Source organism: Pygocentrus nattereri, chromosome 6 (assembly GCF_015220715.1).
Source record: "Pygocentrus nattereri isolate fPygNat1 chromosome 6, fPygNat1.pri, whole genome shotgun sequence".
In the NCBI taxonomy this organism is placed as follows: Eukaryota; Metazoa; Chordata; class Actinopteri; order Characiformes; family Serrasalmidae; genus Pygocentrus; species Pygocentrus nattereri.
In genome coordinates, this window is record NC_051216.1 from 1,801,655 (window position 1) to 1,819,677 (window position 18,023).

At 42.9% G+C, this 18,023-nt stretch overlaps 1 protein-coding gene and 1 non-coding gene across 2 annotated transcripts in view; one reads left to right on the forward strand and one right to left on the reverse strand.

Annotated features, from left to right (window-relative positions):
- myo10l3 (myosin X, like 3) overlaps positions 1 to 18,023 on the forward strand; it is a 105,589-nt gene that overhangs the window by 26,517 nt on the left and 61,049 nt on the right. The window contains exons 2-8 of the mRNA XM_037538958.1: positions 1,695 to 1,796; positions 6,927 to 7,085; positions 8,786 to 8,973; positions 9,177 to 9,311; positions 10,025 to 10,163; positions 12,044 to 12,128; positions 15,432 to 15,538. Of these exons, the coding sequence (XP_037394855.1) occupies positions 1,695 to 1,796; positions 6,927 to 7,085; positions 8,786 to 8,973; positions 9,177 to 9,311; positions 10,025 to 10,163; positions 12,044 to 12,128; positions 15,432 to 15,538 (915 nt within the window). The remainder of the gene's footprint in view (positions 1 to 1,694; positions 1,797 to 6,926; positions 7,086 to 8,785; positions 8,974 to 9,176; positions 9,312 to 10,024; positions 10,164 to 12,043; positions 12,129 to 15,431; positions 15,539 to 18,023) is intronic.
- LOC119263653 lies at positions 5,568 to 5,681 on the reverse strand. Its single transcript, XR_005130434.1, has one exon. It is a non-coding gene; the product is annotated as a U5 spliceosomal RNA (small nuclear RNA).

The following is an 18,023-nucleotide window of genomic DNA, read 5'->3' on the forward strand; positions in this document are numbered from 1 at the left end:
AGTCCCCAGGTCTGTTTTAGGGTTTGGTTGATAGGTTTTGGATTTAATCATTAGGTATATTTTAGGGTTTGGTGGATGGGTTTTGGATTTAGTCCCCAGGTCTGTTTTAGGGTTTGGTTGATAGGTTTTGGATTTAATCATTAGGAATATTTTAGGGTTTGGTGGATGGGTTTTGGGTTTAGTCCCCGGGTCTGTTTTAGGGTGTGGTGGATGGGTTTTTGGTTTAATCATTAGGTATATTTTAGGGTTTTGTTGATGGGTTTTGGGTTTAATCATTAGGTATATTTTAGGGTTTGGTGGATGGGTTTTGGGTTTAGTCCCCAGGTCTGTTTTAGGGTTTTGTTGATGGGTTTTGGGTTTAATCATTAGGTATATTTTAGGGTTTGGTGGATGGGTTTTGGGTTTAGTCCCCGGGTCTGTTTTAGGGTTTGGTTGATGGGTTTTGGATTTAATCATTAGGTATATTTTAGGGTTTGGTGGATGGATTTTGGGCTTAGTCCCCGGGTCTGTTTTAGGGTTTGGTTGATGGGTTTTGGATTTAATCATTAGGTATATTTTAGGGTTTGGTGGATGGGTTTTGGGTTTAGTCCCCGGGTCTGTTTTAGGGTGTGGTGGATGGGTTTTGGGTTTAGTCCCCAGGTCTGTTTTAGGGTGTGGTGGATGGGTTTTAGGTTTAGTCCCCGGGTCTGTTTTAGGGTTTGGTGGATGGGTTTTGGGTTTAATCAGTAGGTATATTTTAGGTTTTGGTGGATGGGTTTTGGGTTTAGTCACTGGGTCTGTTTTAGGGTTTGGTGGATGGGTTTTGGGTTTAATCATTAGGTATATTTTAGGGTTTGGTGGATGGGTTTTGGGTTTAGTCCCCGGGTCTGTTTTAGGGTTTGGCTGCTGTGTCTTTGTGCTCCTCCGGCTGTGGATGTGACCTGGGCCTGTGCGCATGTCAGCTGGTCATTAATAGTTGATGAGAGCTGATATCCGTGAGCTGTGACCTTGGATTGGGTTTCCTGGTGGAACCTGCTCTTATTGATCTCCCTACTCTGACGACCTGTCCGACAAACTGCTCTCTCAACACTCCATTGGCCTGCTGAACGCTGCTGCTGTGAAGATGAATGCTCTTTGGCCCTCACCCTCCACTCGCACGAACAGCAGGCAGGAAGTGACCGTGCGTCTCAGTAATCAGGCCGAGTTCCTGTGTTCCTGTGTTTTCTTGTGTCCATTTGTGCATTCCAAGCGTTCCGTAGAAAAACGGAGACTGGTATGAGAATGTGGTTTGGTCAGAAATAGACACAGCTCCCCTCAGACCCCCCACTCTGGGCTTTTGTTTTTTTAAATGACCCAAAAACAGGACATGGCATGCACAGCGCTGGTGGCTAATGAGGATGAGGATGAAGGATGTAATGCTACACCACCCAGTACTGTACACCACAAATAACACGCAGGCCCTTTTTCACAGGAGCCGTGAAATGGCCTCAGTCTGTTTTTAAAGGTTCAGCCTTTAGTTGTTCTTTTTAAAAACATTTCAATTCAACTTTAATTTTGTTGTGATTTAAAATATTTGATTATATTTATTGAAAAATCCAGTGAGTCAGTTTCAATTCCAATAGCAGAACAGCCACTAGGGGGCGCTGGGTTCTGTACTCTTCTGTTCTGCGGGTTCTGTTACTTGGTATCTAACGCCGTATGTGTTTGTGTTGCAGGGCGATCGGGTGTGGGTGAGCGAGAGGGGTCAGCTCCATCCCTGCACGGTCAGCTGTTGCTATGATGACGGTTCTGTCGTCTTCACCTCGGACTATGGAGAGGTGAGGGGCTCTTCAGTGGACAGATAATGACCCTCAGCTGGGCGTCTCCCGCTACTGTTCGCTAAACTTTCAGTATCAGTACCAACACTGACACACTGGTGACCTCCACACCTGAACACAGCTCGGTTCTCCAGACCTTTCTTTACATCTCAAATGGAATGTGGGCGTGGCTTAACACTCATATTGCATATTCAAAATATTGAAATAAATTTACATTCTAGAACCCCACAGAGACACTGTGGGTGTGGCCTGGACTCTCTGAATATTGAAGTGCAGAGAGGGGGCTGGATGAGAACCTGCTGCAGTGTATCTGTGACTGAGAGAGATGTATATTTATATTTATATATTTATATATATATTTATTTGCGTGGCTTTAAAAAATATATTTTTTCCATTAAAATAACAGACTAGAAATCTGGACACACGTGAAGCTGAACATATTACTTTTATTAAAACTTCATTCTAGATGTTAATTTTATTAGAACTTATAATAATTATTAGACTTGTTAATTTTATTAGTCCTTTATTAGAAGAAAGGCCATGTTAGAGTTTGCCTGTGATGAATGGACCAATAGAAATGCTCCAGTAAAGTCTGGTTCTGGTACTGAAGGTTCTTTCCTTTTCCTGTGAAGTTGCTGGTTGGAGGTACAAGGTTTTCACCCCAATGATTATAGATGATCAGTAGGTTCAGGTGTAGCTGTAAATGCTGGGCTGCTGGAGTCTGAGCTGGTCACTGTGGTCAGCAGATTCTCTGATTGTAGAGTAGTTGCCAGTAAAAACAGTCCTCTGAACTAGAACATTGGACTGGCTGTGAGGAGGAGGCTCTGAAACTAATACTGTGCTAATGAAAATTCAGAGGTGCAGAGTGGATGTCAAATGTAAACGAAATTTCTTGAATAACTTAATAAGTCATTGGTCATGAATGTTCTCCAAAAGAACACCATCAGTAGAGGTCTACAGGATGTTCTAACTCTGGATGTTCTGTCACCACAGGGTTGTTTGGCGTTTATACTAGCGCTGATCAGCTGCTGTGACCCCCCACACACTGAGGGTTCAGGACCATACCACAGTTTTTCTTTGTGTGTGTGGGGTGGTGGGGGGGTACGGGCTGCTCCTTGGCTCACTGCCAGAAAACCTCCTGTCTGATGGACATTAATGAGCCAGACACACAACAGCCTGCCACCAATATTTACATCTTTATTTAATTTCTCCCGCTGTTAGTCATGTACGCTCTACAGGAACTTCCAGTTAAAAACAATACTTTGTAATGTGGAGGTGGACGTGGTGTCTGGTTGGTTGAGTGGTGTCTGGTTGGTTGAGTGGTGCCTGGTTGGTTGAGTGGTGCCTGGTTGAGTGGTGTCTGGATGGTTGAGTGGTGTCTGGTTGGTTGAGTGGTGTCTGGTTGGTTGACTGGTGTCTGATTGGTTGAGTGTAGAGTGAATGGTTGATTGTATCTGATTGGTTGAGTGATATCTGGTTGATTGTATCTGGTTGGTTGAGTGGTGTCTGATTGGTTGAGTGGTATGTGGTTGATTGTATCTGGTTGATTGAGTGGTATCTGGTTGATTGTATCTGATTGGTTGAGTGGTGTCTGATTGGTTGAGTGGTATGTGGTTGATTGTATCTGATTGGTTGAGTGGTGTCTGATTGGTTGAGTGGTATGTGGTTGATTGTATCTGATTGGTTGAGTGGTATCTGGTTGATTGTATCTGATTGGTTGAGTGGTATCTGGTTGATTGTATCTGGTTCGTTGAGTGGTCTCTGATTGGTTGAGTGGTATGTGGTTGATTGTATCTGATTGGTTGAGTGGTGTCTGATTGGTTGAGTGGTATGTGGTTGATTGTATCTGATTGGTTAAGTGGTGTCTGATTGGTTGAGTGGTGTCTGGTTGATTGTATCTGGTTGGTTAAGTGGTATGTGGTTGATTGTATCTGGTTGGTTAAGTGGTGTCTGATTGGTTGAGTGATACGTGCTTGGTTGAATGTTTAAGTGGTTGGATTAGGGTTGTAGAAACAGGATGCAGGATCATTTGGATAAGGAAACAGGAACATTTATCTGAACACAGTTGAAAGTGTTGACAGGCCTCCAGTGGCTCAGTTAGCGCTTGAACCTCCTGCTACTGTTTGAAGTTTCTTGCCGTGGGGAGTCTGACACACAGAGTGTGTGGTAAACCTCCCTTGTGGACACACGGGTCTCTGATCCGCCTGAGTCATACACAAACACACTCAGCTGTGAGGAATTCAGCTCAGCACAAAGCTCCTTTTGAACAAAGAGTTTAGTCAGAAATGAACACCAGTGCACAAACACACACACACACACACACACACACACACACCAGTGTAATAATAACGCACTCAGGGTGTTATGTTTTAAAGTTTTCACAGTATGATAAACTGGCCCAGAACATCCTGATTTATCAACCAATTAAATATGAATTGAAGGAAAACGTTATTATGAAATTTAAATTGTTATGCTGGCTTTTTCCTTGAACGCTGGTTTTCAACAGTTTCTTTGTTTTTTTTTAAACTGAGCATTTTTCAACGGAGGTCTTTAAATGTAAACTATCTCAGTGTGTATAAAGCAAATAAGAAAAAATGAAACTTATTATTTAATATTATAAGATTTTTGAGAATTTTGTTTTCTATAGAAAAGTGGTATCTGATTGGTTGAGTGGCGTCTGGTTGGTTGAGTGGTGTCTGGTTGGTTGAGTGGTGTCTGGTTAGTTGAGTGGTGTCTGATTGATTGAGTGGTGTCTGGTTGGTTGAGTGGTGTCTGGATGGTTGAGTGGTGTCTGATTGATTGAGTGGTGTCTGGTTGGTTGAGTGACGTCTGGTTGTTTTCAGTGGTATCTGATTGGTTTAGTGGTGCCTGGTTGAGTGGTATCTGATTGGTTGAGTGGTGTCTGGTTGGTTGAGTGGTGTCTGGTTGGTTGAGTGGTATCTGGTTGGTTAAGTGGCGTCTGGTTGTTTTCAGTGGTATCTGATTGGTTTAGTGGTGCCTGGTTGGTTGAGTGGTGCCTGGTTGAGTGGTATCTGATTGGTTGAGTGGTGTCTGGTTGGTTGAGTGTTGCCTGGTTGAGTGGTATCTGATTGGTTGAGTGGTGTCTGGTTGGTTGAGTGGTGCCTGGTTGAGTGGTATCTGATTGGTTGAGTATGTGTCTGGTTGGTTGAGTGGTGCCTGGTTGAGTGGTATCTGATTGGTTGAGTGGTGTCTGGTTGGTTGAGTGGTGCCTGGTTGAGTGGTATCTGATTGGTTGAGTGGTGTCTGGTTGGTTGAGTGGTGCCTGGTTGAGTGATATCTGATTGGTTGAGTGGTGTCTGGTTGGTTGAGTGGTGCCTGGTTGAGTGGTATCTGATTGGTTGAGTGGTGTCTGGTTGGTTGAGTGGTGACTGGTTGAGTGGTATCTGATTGGTTGAGTGGGTCTGGTTGGTTGAGTGGTGTCTCATTGATTGAGTGGTGTCTGGTTGGTTGAGTGGTATTTGGTTGGTTAAGTGGCGTCTGGTTGTTTTCAGTGGTATCTGATTGGTTTAGTGGTGCCTGGTTGAGTGGTATCTGATTGGTTGAGTGGTGTCTGGTTGGTTGAGTGGTGCCTGGTTGAGTGGTCTCTGATTGGTTGAGTGGTATCTGGTTGGTTGAGTGGCGTCTGGTTGGTTGAGTGGCGTCTGGTTGGTTGAGTGGTATCTCACTGAGTGTAGCCAATCAGAGGTTTCATTTTTGATTGAACCTGTAATTTCTGCATAATCTTCTTTTTTTTCTTTTCTTTTTTTTCGAGCCCCACCGTCAGGCAGGGCAACAAAAAATGAGGTAAAACTCATGATGTTCCTCCCCACGGAAATCTTTAGTAAAAGGCGAAAGATTTATACGATCTGAAGAGAACATGAGTGAACTATAATCTTCTTTTTTAATGGAAGATGTTCAGGAGAGCTTTTAGTAAAGGTTCTACGCAAGGCAATATAATTCTTCACGATTAATTGATTTAAATTAACTCATTTTTTGGCCCATATAATTTCAGTTCAGCAGTGCGGTACAGGAGAGCGGCAGTAGTGAGTGTAGTATGTTGCTCAGTGTTCTGCCGTGTTCTCTGTTTGTCTTTATCAGAGGAATTTAGAGAATTCAGCAGCAGAACGTCTTACTGCTGAAACCTCCTGACCTCTATGTGGAACCAGTGATATGGCTGGATGCTTGTTTTCATCACTAGGTGTTTCCTTTGACCTTAAGTGTTCTGTTTCCTGCTGAGTCACAGACAGAACGTCTAGACAGAACATACACGGTTCTAACAATTAAATTCACACAGACACAATCACAGCACATATAACAACAAAACAAAGGTTCCTAAGTGGCTTGTGATGCCATACATGAACCTCTTTTGGTTCACTAAGGAACCTTTCACGCCCACCATTTTTATAAACAGGAACCTTTCTGAAGTGTTGAGAACCTCTCCATGGTGTAAATGATCTATGCAAAGTAAGGGCCTTTATTACAATCTCATGCCTAAATCAAGAACCATTTATTTTGAGAACCTTTATATTGGCTGGGAGTTCTTTAAACTGTTAAAAGGCTCTTCACTCCTACTGCTCTTCTACAAGCCCAGTTTTTAAAGAACTGTTAAATGTGGTTCTTCTATGGTATCACTACAGAGAACTCTTTTGAGCATCTTTGTTTATAGGAGTAGTTGACACTCATCATGAACACACTGCAGCTCTGGTGCCCTCTAGAGGAGCTCAGTCGCACATACAGAGAGAGAGCGCCAACAAGCATTCTGCTGATGTTATAAGTTTGACATTGCAACAACAGGAGAACCTTCTTTGGTGCTACATAGAACCAAATATAAAATGACCATATATACAGTATCTCCATCAATCTGAAGAACCATTTCACCATGCAGAGAACCATTTCACCATGCAGAGAACCATTTCACCATGCAGAGAACCATTTCACCATGCAAGTGGTTTGGAAATGTTCGTAGTTCTATAATAGAACCGTTTTCCTTACTAAAGAACCCCTGAAGAGCAGCATACAGAGAGTATGTAGTTGTATGAATCTGGACGTGTGGATATAAACAGGATGAATGTAAATGAGTATATATATCTAATGAATGATTATGAAGGGTTATGAACTCTGTCTCTGCAGGTCATCAGTCTGGACGGTGCTGATATAAACAGGATGAATGTAATGCTGATGGACGCGTCCAGTGTTAACGGGGTGGAGGACATGTCCACTCTGTCTGAACTGCATGAGGAGTCCATCCTGCACAACCTCTACACGCGATACTGCGCCAACCTCATCTACGTAAGATCACCTCACACTCACAGCCCCTCAGAGTCCAGGACTCCCTACAGTCCACAGACACTTTACAAACACTCCAGTGTAAAATCACAGACCAGTTTCATTTATTTCATTCTAAACAGACTTTAAGTACAAATTATTACTTTTTTTAGCTTCAAGAAAAAACATATTTAACAGAAAATTACCCAGAACTAACTCCAGGTGCCAGTGAGTCCCTCTTCACCTTCATTCCAGCTTCTGTTCTTTTCAGGAGACTCACTTCCAGCTCCTTAACCTGCAGACACGCCTCCAAAGCTCAGTCTCAGGAGCTGGTTGATCATTTTCTGCTTCTCATTGTCCAAATAAGGCATTTCAGCCAAAATTTGCTTTTCAGGTTTTTAAGGCATGTTAAAATATTTAAATCGCAAAATGAGGTCAAGTGAAATGACCTTAGATCTAAGAAAGACATAACATTTCCCATTTTGAAATTGTTGGAAGATGTTTTATCTTGTTTGAAGTGATTTTCATTAAGCAATATTAAGCAACTTTAAATGACAGAAGCAAAATGATCTGCTAATATCTATATTATTATAATATAGTGATTATTTCATTTATTAAAATCACTTAAAACAAGTAACAACATCTAGAAATAAGATGACCTTAAAATAAGTTTACAGTAACCTCACTATGAGAGAGATTAGCCACATAGCCACTAGATTTAAGATCTTCTCACTTCCCTGGATCTGACCTTCTGCAGTGCAGTCAGAGTAGAAGTGAGACACGTGTCTTTAGTGACCTCAGGTCACATTTAAGGGTTAAATTTCAAATTTAAACTACATTAATGTCTACAGTGATGAGACCCCCTGAAGCTTCATGTTGGAATTTGGTCTAATCTCGTGTCCGTGTGCTTTTTACCGTCTTCCTAAATGAGATTAGAATGTATCGGCGCTGCCAGAGCCGCAGGATACGTCCAGCTAACCTGATTACATGGGGAATATTGATTTACGTCCAAAATAAAACCAGAACGTAAACATATCAGACGCCGAAGGCCAGATGAACTGACCGCAGGTCAATACACAGCTCTGATATCAGCACCAAACGGGACCGGCGCTCTATAGCGGCAAATGTAGTCGGTCAGCTGAGACGCGTTGGCTGTCTGAAGTGTGATTCTTTAGGTTTAACCGATTCGCACTGATAGACTAGCTAGATTTAAGACGATGTTACTTGACAAGCGATTGTTTTTGGCAGTGCAGATAATTTTGATATGTGCATTCAGGGACTCCATTCCTGTCTTTTGCCCAGAGCCTAAAATAATACAATGAGTTCATCTTTGAACTGAAAGAGGAATCTAGGCAGACGGTCAGAGCGAAGGGTTAAATATCTAGCACTGTTATAAATCTAGAAAGAGAAAGAGTCCACAGAGTGCAGCGCTGTCTTTCAGGGATGTATATAATATAGAAAACAGGCCGCAGTCTGAAGCAGGTGCCTGTTGATTAAAGCAGGAGCTGCTCCTGAAATACTACTCAACTGGTCGGGCTCGAGTTTGGCCTGTGCTGGAAGCTGCTTCTGTTCCTCATATCAGGGAAGTACCTGTGTTACTGTTTTATGAGACACAGAGAGATGCCTGGTGTGAACGTCTACACGTCCCTCTGTCCACTCCTGACCAGATCACAGCAGACCGATGTTAATACTAAGTGTAAACAGGGCCTGTGATCTCCTTCCAGACGAACATCGGCTCCATCCTGGCTGCAGTGAACCCCTATAAGCAGATCTGTGGTCTGTATGACTCGGCCTCCGTGGAGCTCTACAGTAAACACCAGCTGGGAGAGCTGCCCCCCCACATCTTCGCTCTGGCCAATGAGTGCTACCGCTGCCTGTGGAAGAGACAGGACAGCCAGTGCATTCTCATCAGGTAAATTAACCCCTAATGCAGCCATAATCCACTGTACGTACCACGGTTAAGAAGTGTTGTTAGGCACAGTAAATTCATCTTAACACAGACGAAAAAACTGCTGCACATAAAGTTATGAATTATGCACGTAACAGTTTTTGCAATATGTTGTGTGTGTGTGTGTGTGTGTGTGTGTGTGTGTGTGTGTGTGTGTGTGTGTGCAGTGGGGAGAGTGGTGCGGGGAAGACAGAAAGTACGAAGCTCCTGCTGAAGTTTCTGTCTGCAATGAGTCAAAGTTCTACTGGCGCCGCGCTCTCAGAGAGGACCACCAGAGTGGAGCAGGCCATCGTCCAGAGCAGGTGACAACAACACACACTCGCATACACACACTGCTACATTTACACCTGTAACACCCCTGAGTTACTCTCACCAGCAGGACCAACACTGCAGCCCACCTGGAAGAGTTAACATGAAGCCAAATGATTGTTTTAGTTAGGAATATTTTTTTCTTCCTGAAATCTGGAGATATAAGGTTTTTGGAGATATTCTGGAGGTTTTTTTGGAGATATTCTGGAGGTTTTTGGAGATATTCTGGAGGTTTTTGGAGATATTCTGGAGGTTTTTTGGAGATATTCTGGAGGTTTTTTTGGAGATATTCTGGAGGTTTTTGGAGATATTCTGGAGGTTTTTGGAGATATTCTGGAGTTTTTTTTGGAGATATTCTGGAGGTTTTTGGAGATATTCTGGAGGTTTTTGGAGATATTCTGGAGTTTTTTTTGGAGATATTCTGGAGGTTTTTGGAGATATTCTGGAGGTTTTTTGGAGATATTCTGGAGGTTTTTTTGGTGATATTCTGGAGGTTTTTGGAGATACTGACAATACTTTAAGTTTAACTTATTACCATGACACATTGGCAGCCATTGAGATTTTCTTGTGCCATATTTTATTGCTCATTTAACAGTTAAAAGTGATACAAACTCAAATTTTATGATAATAAAGTAAAGAAACACACTGAGGTATTTAGACTCAGTCTAGTTCATTATTTCTGTGTTTGTGCTTGTATGTATCTCAGCCCGATAATGGAGGCGTTTGGAAACGCAAAAACTGTTTACAACAACAACTCCAGCCGCTTCGGCAAGTTCATCCAGCTGCACTTCGCCCAGAGCGGAAACATCCAGGGGGGCTGCATCATCGACTACCTACTGGAGAAGGTTTGACTGTGTTTTACTGTGTTTTACTGAGCTTTACTGTGTTTTACTGAGCTTTACTGTGTTTTACTGAGCTTTCTTTAGAGTTGCCAAATGATCACAATAATTAACTGTGATTAATCTGTAACGATGGGAGAGATGAACAGTACTGAACAAAATACTGAACCAGAAAAACTAGAAAACCAACACAGGACCAGAGACAACAAAGACACATAGCAGGGGTTTAAATACACATGGAACAGACCAGAAACACCTGGGACTAATGAGAGGGTGGGGCTGTGGACAACAGACAGGTGAGACAGATAACAAGAAGGCAGGAACAGGGAGGAGACCCAGACCTGGAGCAGGAAAACGAGGGCTGACGCAGAGATTGGCTGAGCATGTTGTGGATATGGTCAGTATTTAAAGAGCGCTGACTGACTGGTTCATTACAAAGTGAGCATAATTAGTCCGGCTTCTCTGGACTTAGTGCAGCGCAGTTTGTGAAACACTCAATAAAAACATTAGAGATGTAGTTTTTTATTATTAATGCTACTATTATCATTATTATTGTGGTGTTTTTATATAGCTTCAATTTTACACTGCTCCAACTTAATAAATATTGCGTTGCATGTTGTGATATGATGCAATATATTTCAAAAAGTATTTGGTCGTCTGGCTTCACACGCATTATGGGAATGTTTGACCATTCTTCCAGAAGCACATTTGTGAGGTCAGACACTGATGTTGGACGAGAAGGTCTGGCTCACAGTCTCCGCTCTAATTCATCCCAAAAGTGTTCTATGGGTTTGAGGTCAGGACTCTGTGCAGGCCAGTCCAAATTGTCCAAAATCTCTTGGTGCTGAAGCTTTAAGAGCTCCTTTCACTGGAACTAAGGGGCCGAGCCCAACTCCTGAAAAACACCCCCACCCCATGATCCCCCCTCCACCAAAACTTTAAACAAGACAAGTACCGTCTGCTGGCAACCACCAAACCCAGACTCAAGCATTCCATGAAGCTCTCTACGCTGTTCAGGCCACATGAAGTTTGGAGGTCTGTAGTGATTGACTCTGCAGAAAGTCGGTGACCTCTGCGCACTATGCCCCTCAGCATCCGCTGACCGCTCTGTCATTTTACGTGGCCGACCACTTCGTGGCTGAGCTGCTGTCGTTCCCAATCGCTTCCACTTTGTTATAATCCCACTGACAGTGGACTGTGGAATATTTAGTAGTGAGGAAATTTCACGACTGGACTTGCTGCACAGGTGGCGTCCGATCACGGCACCACGCTGGAATTCACTGAGCTCCTGAGAGCGACCCATTCTTTCACTAATGTCTGTAGAAGCAGTCTGCAGGCCGAGGGGCTCGGCTTTATACACCTGTGGCCATGGAAGTGACTGGAACACCTGAATTCAATGATTTGGATGGGGGAGTGAATGTTTTTTGGAAATATAGTGTATTTTTGCCGTAACGTGAATAATTTAAGAATTATTAAGAATACAACAGGAGTACTGCAGTGCAGAGTATAAATACAGGTTTGATTCTATTAAATAAAAATGAACTAAAATTAGGTCTAAAGGGTCCTGAGGGGTCTCCTCTGACAGTCTCATGTGAGTGTCTGTCCAGTGTAGTCCGCTGAAGGAGCTGAAAGTTTTGCTTTAAAGATGTTTAACAGCTGTATTTGAGTGAGAGCTACAATCACAGCGTCTGACAGAGGCACTCAGCACTACAGCTGGACTTCAGCCTGGACCACTACAGCCGGGACGAAGGGTCAAAAGTGCTCTGATCATTTGTGAAGTGAATGCTGGTTTCATTGTGTTTTTTTTTGTCATTCCAGTCCAGTCAGTGTAAACCATTATCATATCCACCCCAGACAGAGTTCTGAGTGTTTACCTTTCATTCCAGAACCGGGTGGTCCGACAGAACCCAGGAGAACGCAACTACCACATCTTCTACTCACTGTTGTCTGGCGCTGACCGCGAGCAGAGAGGTGAGAGTGTTACAGAGTCTCTACACAAATCATATGGACATCATAAAAGTGCTTTTTAAATGAAACAGTAGAAGCCGTATCGCCCCCTATGCTTCCTGTAGTGTATTACAGTCTGTCAGAGCGACTGTGTGGATCATATGAACATTATAGAGCTTTTTAAATGAAACAGTAGAAGCCGTATCGCCCCCTACGCTTCCTGTAGTGTATTACAGTCTGTCAGAGCGACTGTGTGGATCATATGAACATTATAGAGCTTTTTAAATGAAACAGTAGAAGCCGTATCGCCCCCTACGCTTCCTGTAGTGTATTACAGTCTGTCAGAGCGACTGTGTGGATCATATGAACATTATAGAGCTTTTTAAATGAAACAGTAGAAGCCGTATCGCCCCCTACGCTTCCTGTAGTGTATTACAGTCTGTCAGAGCGACTGTGTGGATCATATGAACATTATAGATCTTTTTAAATGAAACAGTAGAAGCCGTATCGCCCCCTACGCTTCCTGTAGTGTATTACGGTCTGTCAGAGCGACTGTGTGGATCATATGAACATTATAGAGCTTTTTAAATGAAACAGTAGAAGCCGTATCGCCCCCTACGCTTCCTGTAGTGTATTACGGTCTGTCAGAGCGACTGTGTGGATCATATGAACATTATAGAGCTTTTTAAATGAAACAGTAGAAGCCGTATCGCCCCCTACGCTTCCTGTAGTGTATTACAGTCTGTCAGAGCGACTGTGTGGATCATATGAACATTATATAGCTTTTTAAATGAAACAGTAGAAGCCGTATCGCCCCCTACGCTTCCTGTAGTGTATTACAGTCTGTCAGAGCGACTGTGTGGATCATATGAACATTATAGATCTTTTTAAATGAAACAGTAGAAGCCGTATCGCCCCCTACGCTTCCTGTAGTGTATTACAGTCTGTCAGAGCGACTGTGTGGATCATATGAACATTATAGAGCTTTTTAAATGAAACAGTAGAAGCCGTATCGCCCCCTACGCTTCCTGTAGTGTATTACAGTCTGTCAGAGTGACTGTGTGGATCATATGAACATTATAGAGCTTTTTAAATGAAACAGTAGAAGCCGTATCGCCCCCTACGCTTCCTGTAGTGTATTACAGTCTGTCAGAGCGACTGTGTGGATCATATGAACATTATAGAGCTTTTTAAATGAAACAGTAGAAGCCGTATCGCCCCCTACGCTTCCTGTAGTGTATTACAGTCTGTCAGAGCGACTGTGTGGATCATATGAACATTATAGAGCTGTTTAAATGAAACAGTAGAAGCCGTATCGCCCCCTACGCTTCCTGTAGTGTATTACAGTCTGTCAGAGCGACTGTGTGGATCATATGAACATTATAGAGCTTTTTAAATGAAACAGTAGAAGCCGTATCGCCCCCTACGCTTCCTGTAGTGTATTACAGTCTGTCAGAGCGACCGTGTGGATCATATGAACATTATAGAGCTTTTTAAATGAAACAGTAGAAGCCGTATCGCCCCCTACGCTTCCTGTAGTGTATTACAGTCTGTCAGAGCGACTGTGTGGATCATATGAACATTATAGAGCTTTTTAAATGAAACAGTAGAAGCCGTATCGCCCCCTACGCTTCCTGTAGTGTATTACAGTCTGTCAGAGCGACTGTGTGGATCATATGAACATTATAGAGCTTTTTAAATGAAACAGTAGAAGCCGTATCGCCCCCTACGCTTCCTGTAGTGTATTACGGTCTGTCAGAGCGACTGTGTGGATCATATGAACATTATAGAGCTTTTTAAATGAAACAGTAGAAGCCGTATCGCCCCCTACGCTTCCTGTAGTGTATTACAGTCTGTCAGAGCGACTGTGTGGATCATATGAACATTATATAGCTTTTTAAATGAAACAGTAGAAGCCGTATCGCCCCCTACGCTTCCTGTAGTGTATTACAGTCTGTCAGAGCGACTGTGTGGATCATATGAACATTATAGATCTTTTTAAATGAAACAGTAGAAGCCGTATCGCCCCCTACGCTTCCTGTAGTGTATTACAGTCTGTCAGATTGACTGTGTGGATCATATGAACATTATAGAGCTTTTTAAATGAAACAGTAGAAGCCGTATCGCCCCCTACGCTTCCTGTAGTGTATTACAGTCTGTCAGAGCGACTGTGTGGATCATATGAACATTATAGAGCTTTTTAAATGAAACAGTAGAAGCCGTATCGCCCCCTACGCTTCCTGTAGTGTATTACAGTCTGTCAGAGCGACTGTGTGGATCATATGAACATTATAGAGCTTTTTAAATGAAACAGTAGAAGCCGTATCGCCCCCTACGCTTCCTGTAGTGTATTACAGTCTGTCAGAGCGACTGTGTGGATCATATGAACATTATAGAGCTTTTTAAATGAAACAGTAGAAGCCGTATCGCCCCCTACGCTTCCTGTAGTGTATTACAGTCTGTCAGAGCGACTGTGTGGATCATATGAACATTATAGAGCTTTTTAAATGAAACAGTAGAAGCCGTATCGCCCCCTACGCTTCCTGTAGTGTATTACAGTCTGTCAGAGCGACTGTGTGGATCATATGAACATTATAGAGCTTTTTAAATGAAACAGTAGAAGCCGTATCGCCCCCTACGCTTCCTGTAGTGTATTACAGTCTGTCAGAGCGACTGTGTGGATCATATGAACATTATAGAGCTTTTTAAATGAAACAGTAGAAGCCGTATCGCCCCCTACGCTTCCTGTAGTGTATTACAGTCTGTCAGAGCGACTGTGTGGATCATATGAACATTATAGAGCTTTTTAAATGAAACAGTAGAAGCCGTATCGCCCCCTACGCTTCCTGTAGTGTATTACGGTCTGTCAGAGCGACTGTGTGGATCATATGAACATTATAGAGCTTTTTAAATGAAACAGTAGAAGCCGTATCGCCCCCTACGCTTCCTGTAGTGTATTACGGTCTGTCAGAGCGACTGTGTGGATCATATGAACATTATAGAGCTTTTTAAATGAAACAGTAGAAGCCGTATCGCCCCCTACGCTTCCTGTAGTGTATTACGGTCTGTCAGAGCGACTGTGTGGATCATATGAACATTATAGAGCTTTTTAAATGAAACAGTAGAAGCCGTATCGCCCCCTACGCTTCCTGTAGTGTATTACAGTCTGTCAGAGCGACTGTGTGGATCATATGAACATTATAGAGCTTTTTAAATGAAACAGTAGAAGCCGTATCGCCCCCTACGCTTCCTGTAGTGTATTACAGTCTGTCAGAGTGAATGATGTATTGATCAGATCCTCATGTTTATATGTGACTGTGTATGTAGATCTCTACCTGCTGCTGGACTCTCCAGAGGCGTATCACTACCTCAGCCAGTCGGGCTGCGTGCAGGACGGCAGTCTGGATGATAAACAGCTGTTCCTCAGTGTGATGGTGAGAGAAATAAATAAACCTCAGCTTCATTCTCATTTCTAGAGGAGTTTATAGTGTCCTGATATGGTGTCTTGGTCTGAAATAAAACGATTAATCTCCAAACCAGCTGAACCAAAACAACCTGATTCAGTTGGACTCCACAATAAACAGAACTATCTCGCTGCTGTCGGAACAAAACCTTTATCTCCAACACGGCAACTTTACAGGAGAAGGAAAAGCCTACTTTACTTTTAATGCAAGTCAACGGAACCAAATTTTTTCCCAAGTAATTCTGGGTCGTTTCTTTTTGTCCATTCTTAATTAAATTTTCACGCAGTGTGAAGAACAACCGGCAGTTTTAAATTATGGCAAAAAACTGAAAAACATGGTGTTCCTCCAGCGACAGCGACATGTTTATTACAGTGTAAATGCTCAAGATGCTTGTTTATTAATGTTTACACCGCATCAGGTGTGTCAGCCTAATCGTGCTTTAAAAGCTGAAACATCAGGAAAACAGTGAACGAGTCTGAGTGATGATTAATGATCACTGAGTCTGCGGCTCATAATTGGCTGAAGACAGTTTGAGCAGTTAATGGAATGAATGGACATGAGAAAAGCTTTATTGTCATTTCCTCTCGTCACAGGTGCGTTGAGGGAATGAACTGTAGTGCAGCTGCAGCAGCAGCAGACATGAAACAGACCGACTGTACCAGCGCTGTACAGTAAACTCTTCCTTACAGTAACTAGTCAAACACTAAACACAGAGCAGACAAAACGAAGCAGAAACACTGCAGAACTGAAATATCACACATTTATACAGAACACGGAGAGACAGGAGGGACTACTACTCCTCAGAAAGACATTAAACGAGGGATAACCTGAGAAGATAAAGAAGAGAGAATATATCACTGCTGCCGGACCGAAACCTTGTATCTCCATTTTTGCCGTTTTTTTTGTTTTTGACATCATTTGAAAAAACCTACTGGTCTTTATGCTGTGTGTAAATTTCAAGATGAAGGGATGAAAGATAAGATAAGAAATGAAAGAAAAGTCTGGTTCCATTGACTTACATTAAAGGTACAGTGGGCTTTTCCATCTGCTGTAAAGTTACTATTTTGGAGATACGACAGCGGTAATCTGTCTGTCTGTCTGTCTGTCTGTCTGTCTGTCTATCTATCTATCTATCTATCTATCTATCTATCTATCTATCTATCTATCTATCTATCTATCTATCTATCTATCCGTCTGTCCATCCGTCCGTCTATCTATCTGTCTGTCTATCTATCTATCTATCTATCTATCTGTCTATCTGTCTGTCTGTTTGTCTGTCTGTCTGTCTGTCTGTCTGTCTCTTTTTCTGTCTGTCTGTCTCTCTATCTGTCTGTCTGTCTGTCTCTCTGTCTGTCTGTCTCTTTATCTCTCTGTCTGTCTGTCTGTCTGTCTGTTTGTCTGTCTACATTCATTGTGTGACTGAGTGAAGTGGTAACTGGGGACCCCCAGCTTCTCAGCTGGTTCAGAAGCCTGACAGCCTGTGGGTAGAACCTGTTCATTAGCCGGGTTGTTCCAGCCTGGATGCTGCGGAATCTCCGGCCTGATGACAGGATGGTGACAGGTCGTGTGCTGGGTGGCTGGCTGGCTGTCTGACTGGATCTGTTTGATCTTCCTGAGGCAGCAGGGCTGGGAGACGTCCTGTAGGGCTGGTAGTTTGTCTCCTATGATGGCTTCTGCCATCCTCACTGCTCCTTTATAGAGAAATGGTCTTATACTATTGTACCATTAGGTGGCACCACTAGTTTATCAGTGAAGAACAGGCTCTGCAATCCAGTTTTGCCTCTAAAACCCTTTCACGCACAGATTTTCAGGAATTCAGTGGCAATTAATGAGGAGGGGGTTTAAGTGTGAGTCTAAAGCCCGGGGAAACTGCTGCAGTCAAAGCTCTGTTTTCTGTTTTATATGCAGTACTGTGCAAATGTCAGAGACCACCGTTCTGTTTCATTTCCAGTCTAAAAGGTGAGTGAATACAAGTGATCTGAGGTTTTAGTAGCAGGAAAAAGTATAAAACATCTCAATCTCCTCTCCGCTGTGTTCAGTCAGTGAGTCGCTCTTCACCTTCATTCCAGCTTCCGTTCTTCTCAGGAGCCTCACTTTCAGCTCCTCAAAGAACCTGCAGACACGCCTCCAAAGCTCAGTCTGAGAAGCTGGTGGTTGATTTTCTGAGGTGATCAGATGTTCAGATCTGGACTCTCTGATGTTTGTACAGTTCTGGACATTCAGTTTCAAAACAAAAAACTTTTTTATTTTCTCAGCTTGATCTGGTTGTCGTTTTGACTTTGCATGATTCCGTATGTGAATGACGTCCAGACGTAATGTTTACAAATGAAAGTCGTCTCTTGTTTGGTCTGTAAACTGCAGCCCTGATGAATACGGCAGGTTCCAGACGTTCTGAGTGACTGTTCTGTTAACTGGGTTAAATTGCCTCAAATGTCTCACTCAGAAAGCTGTTCTT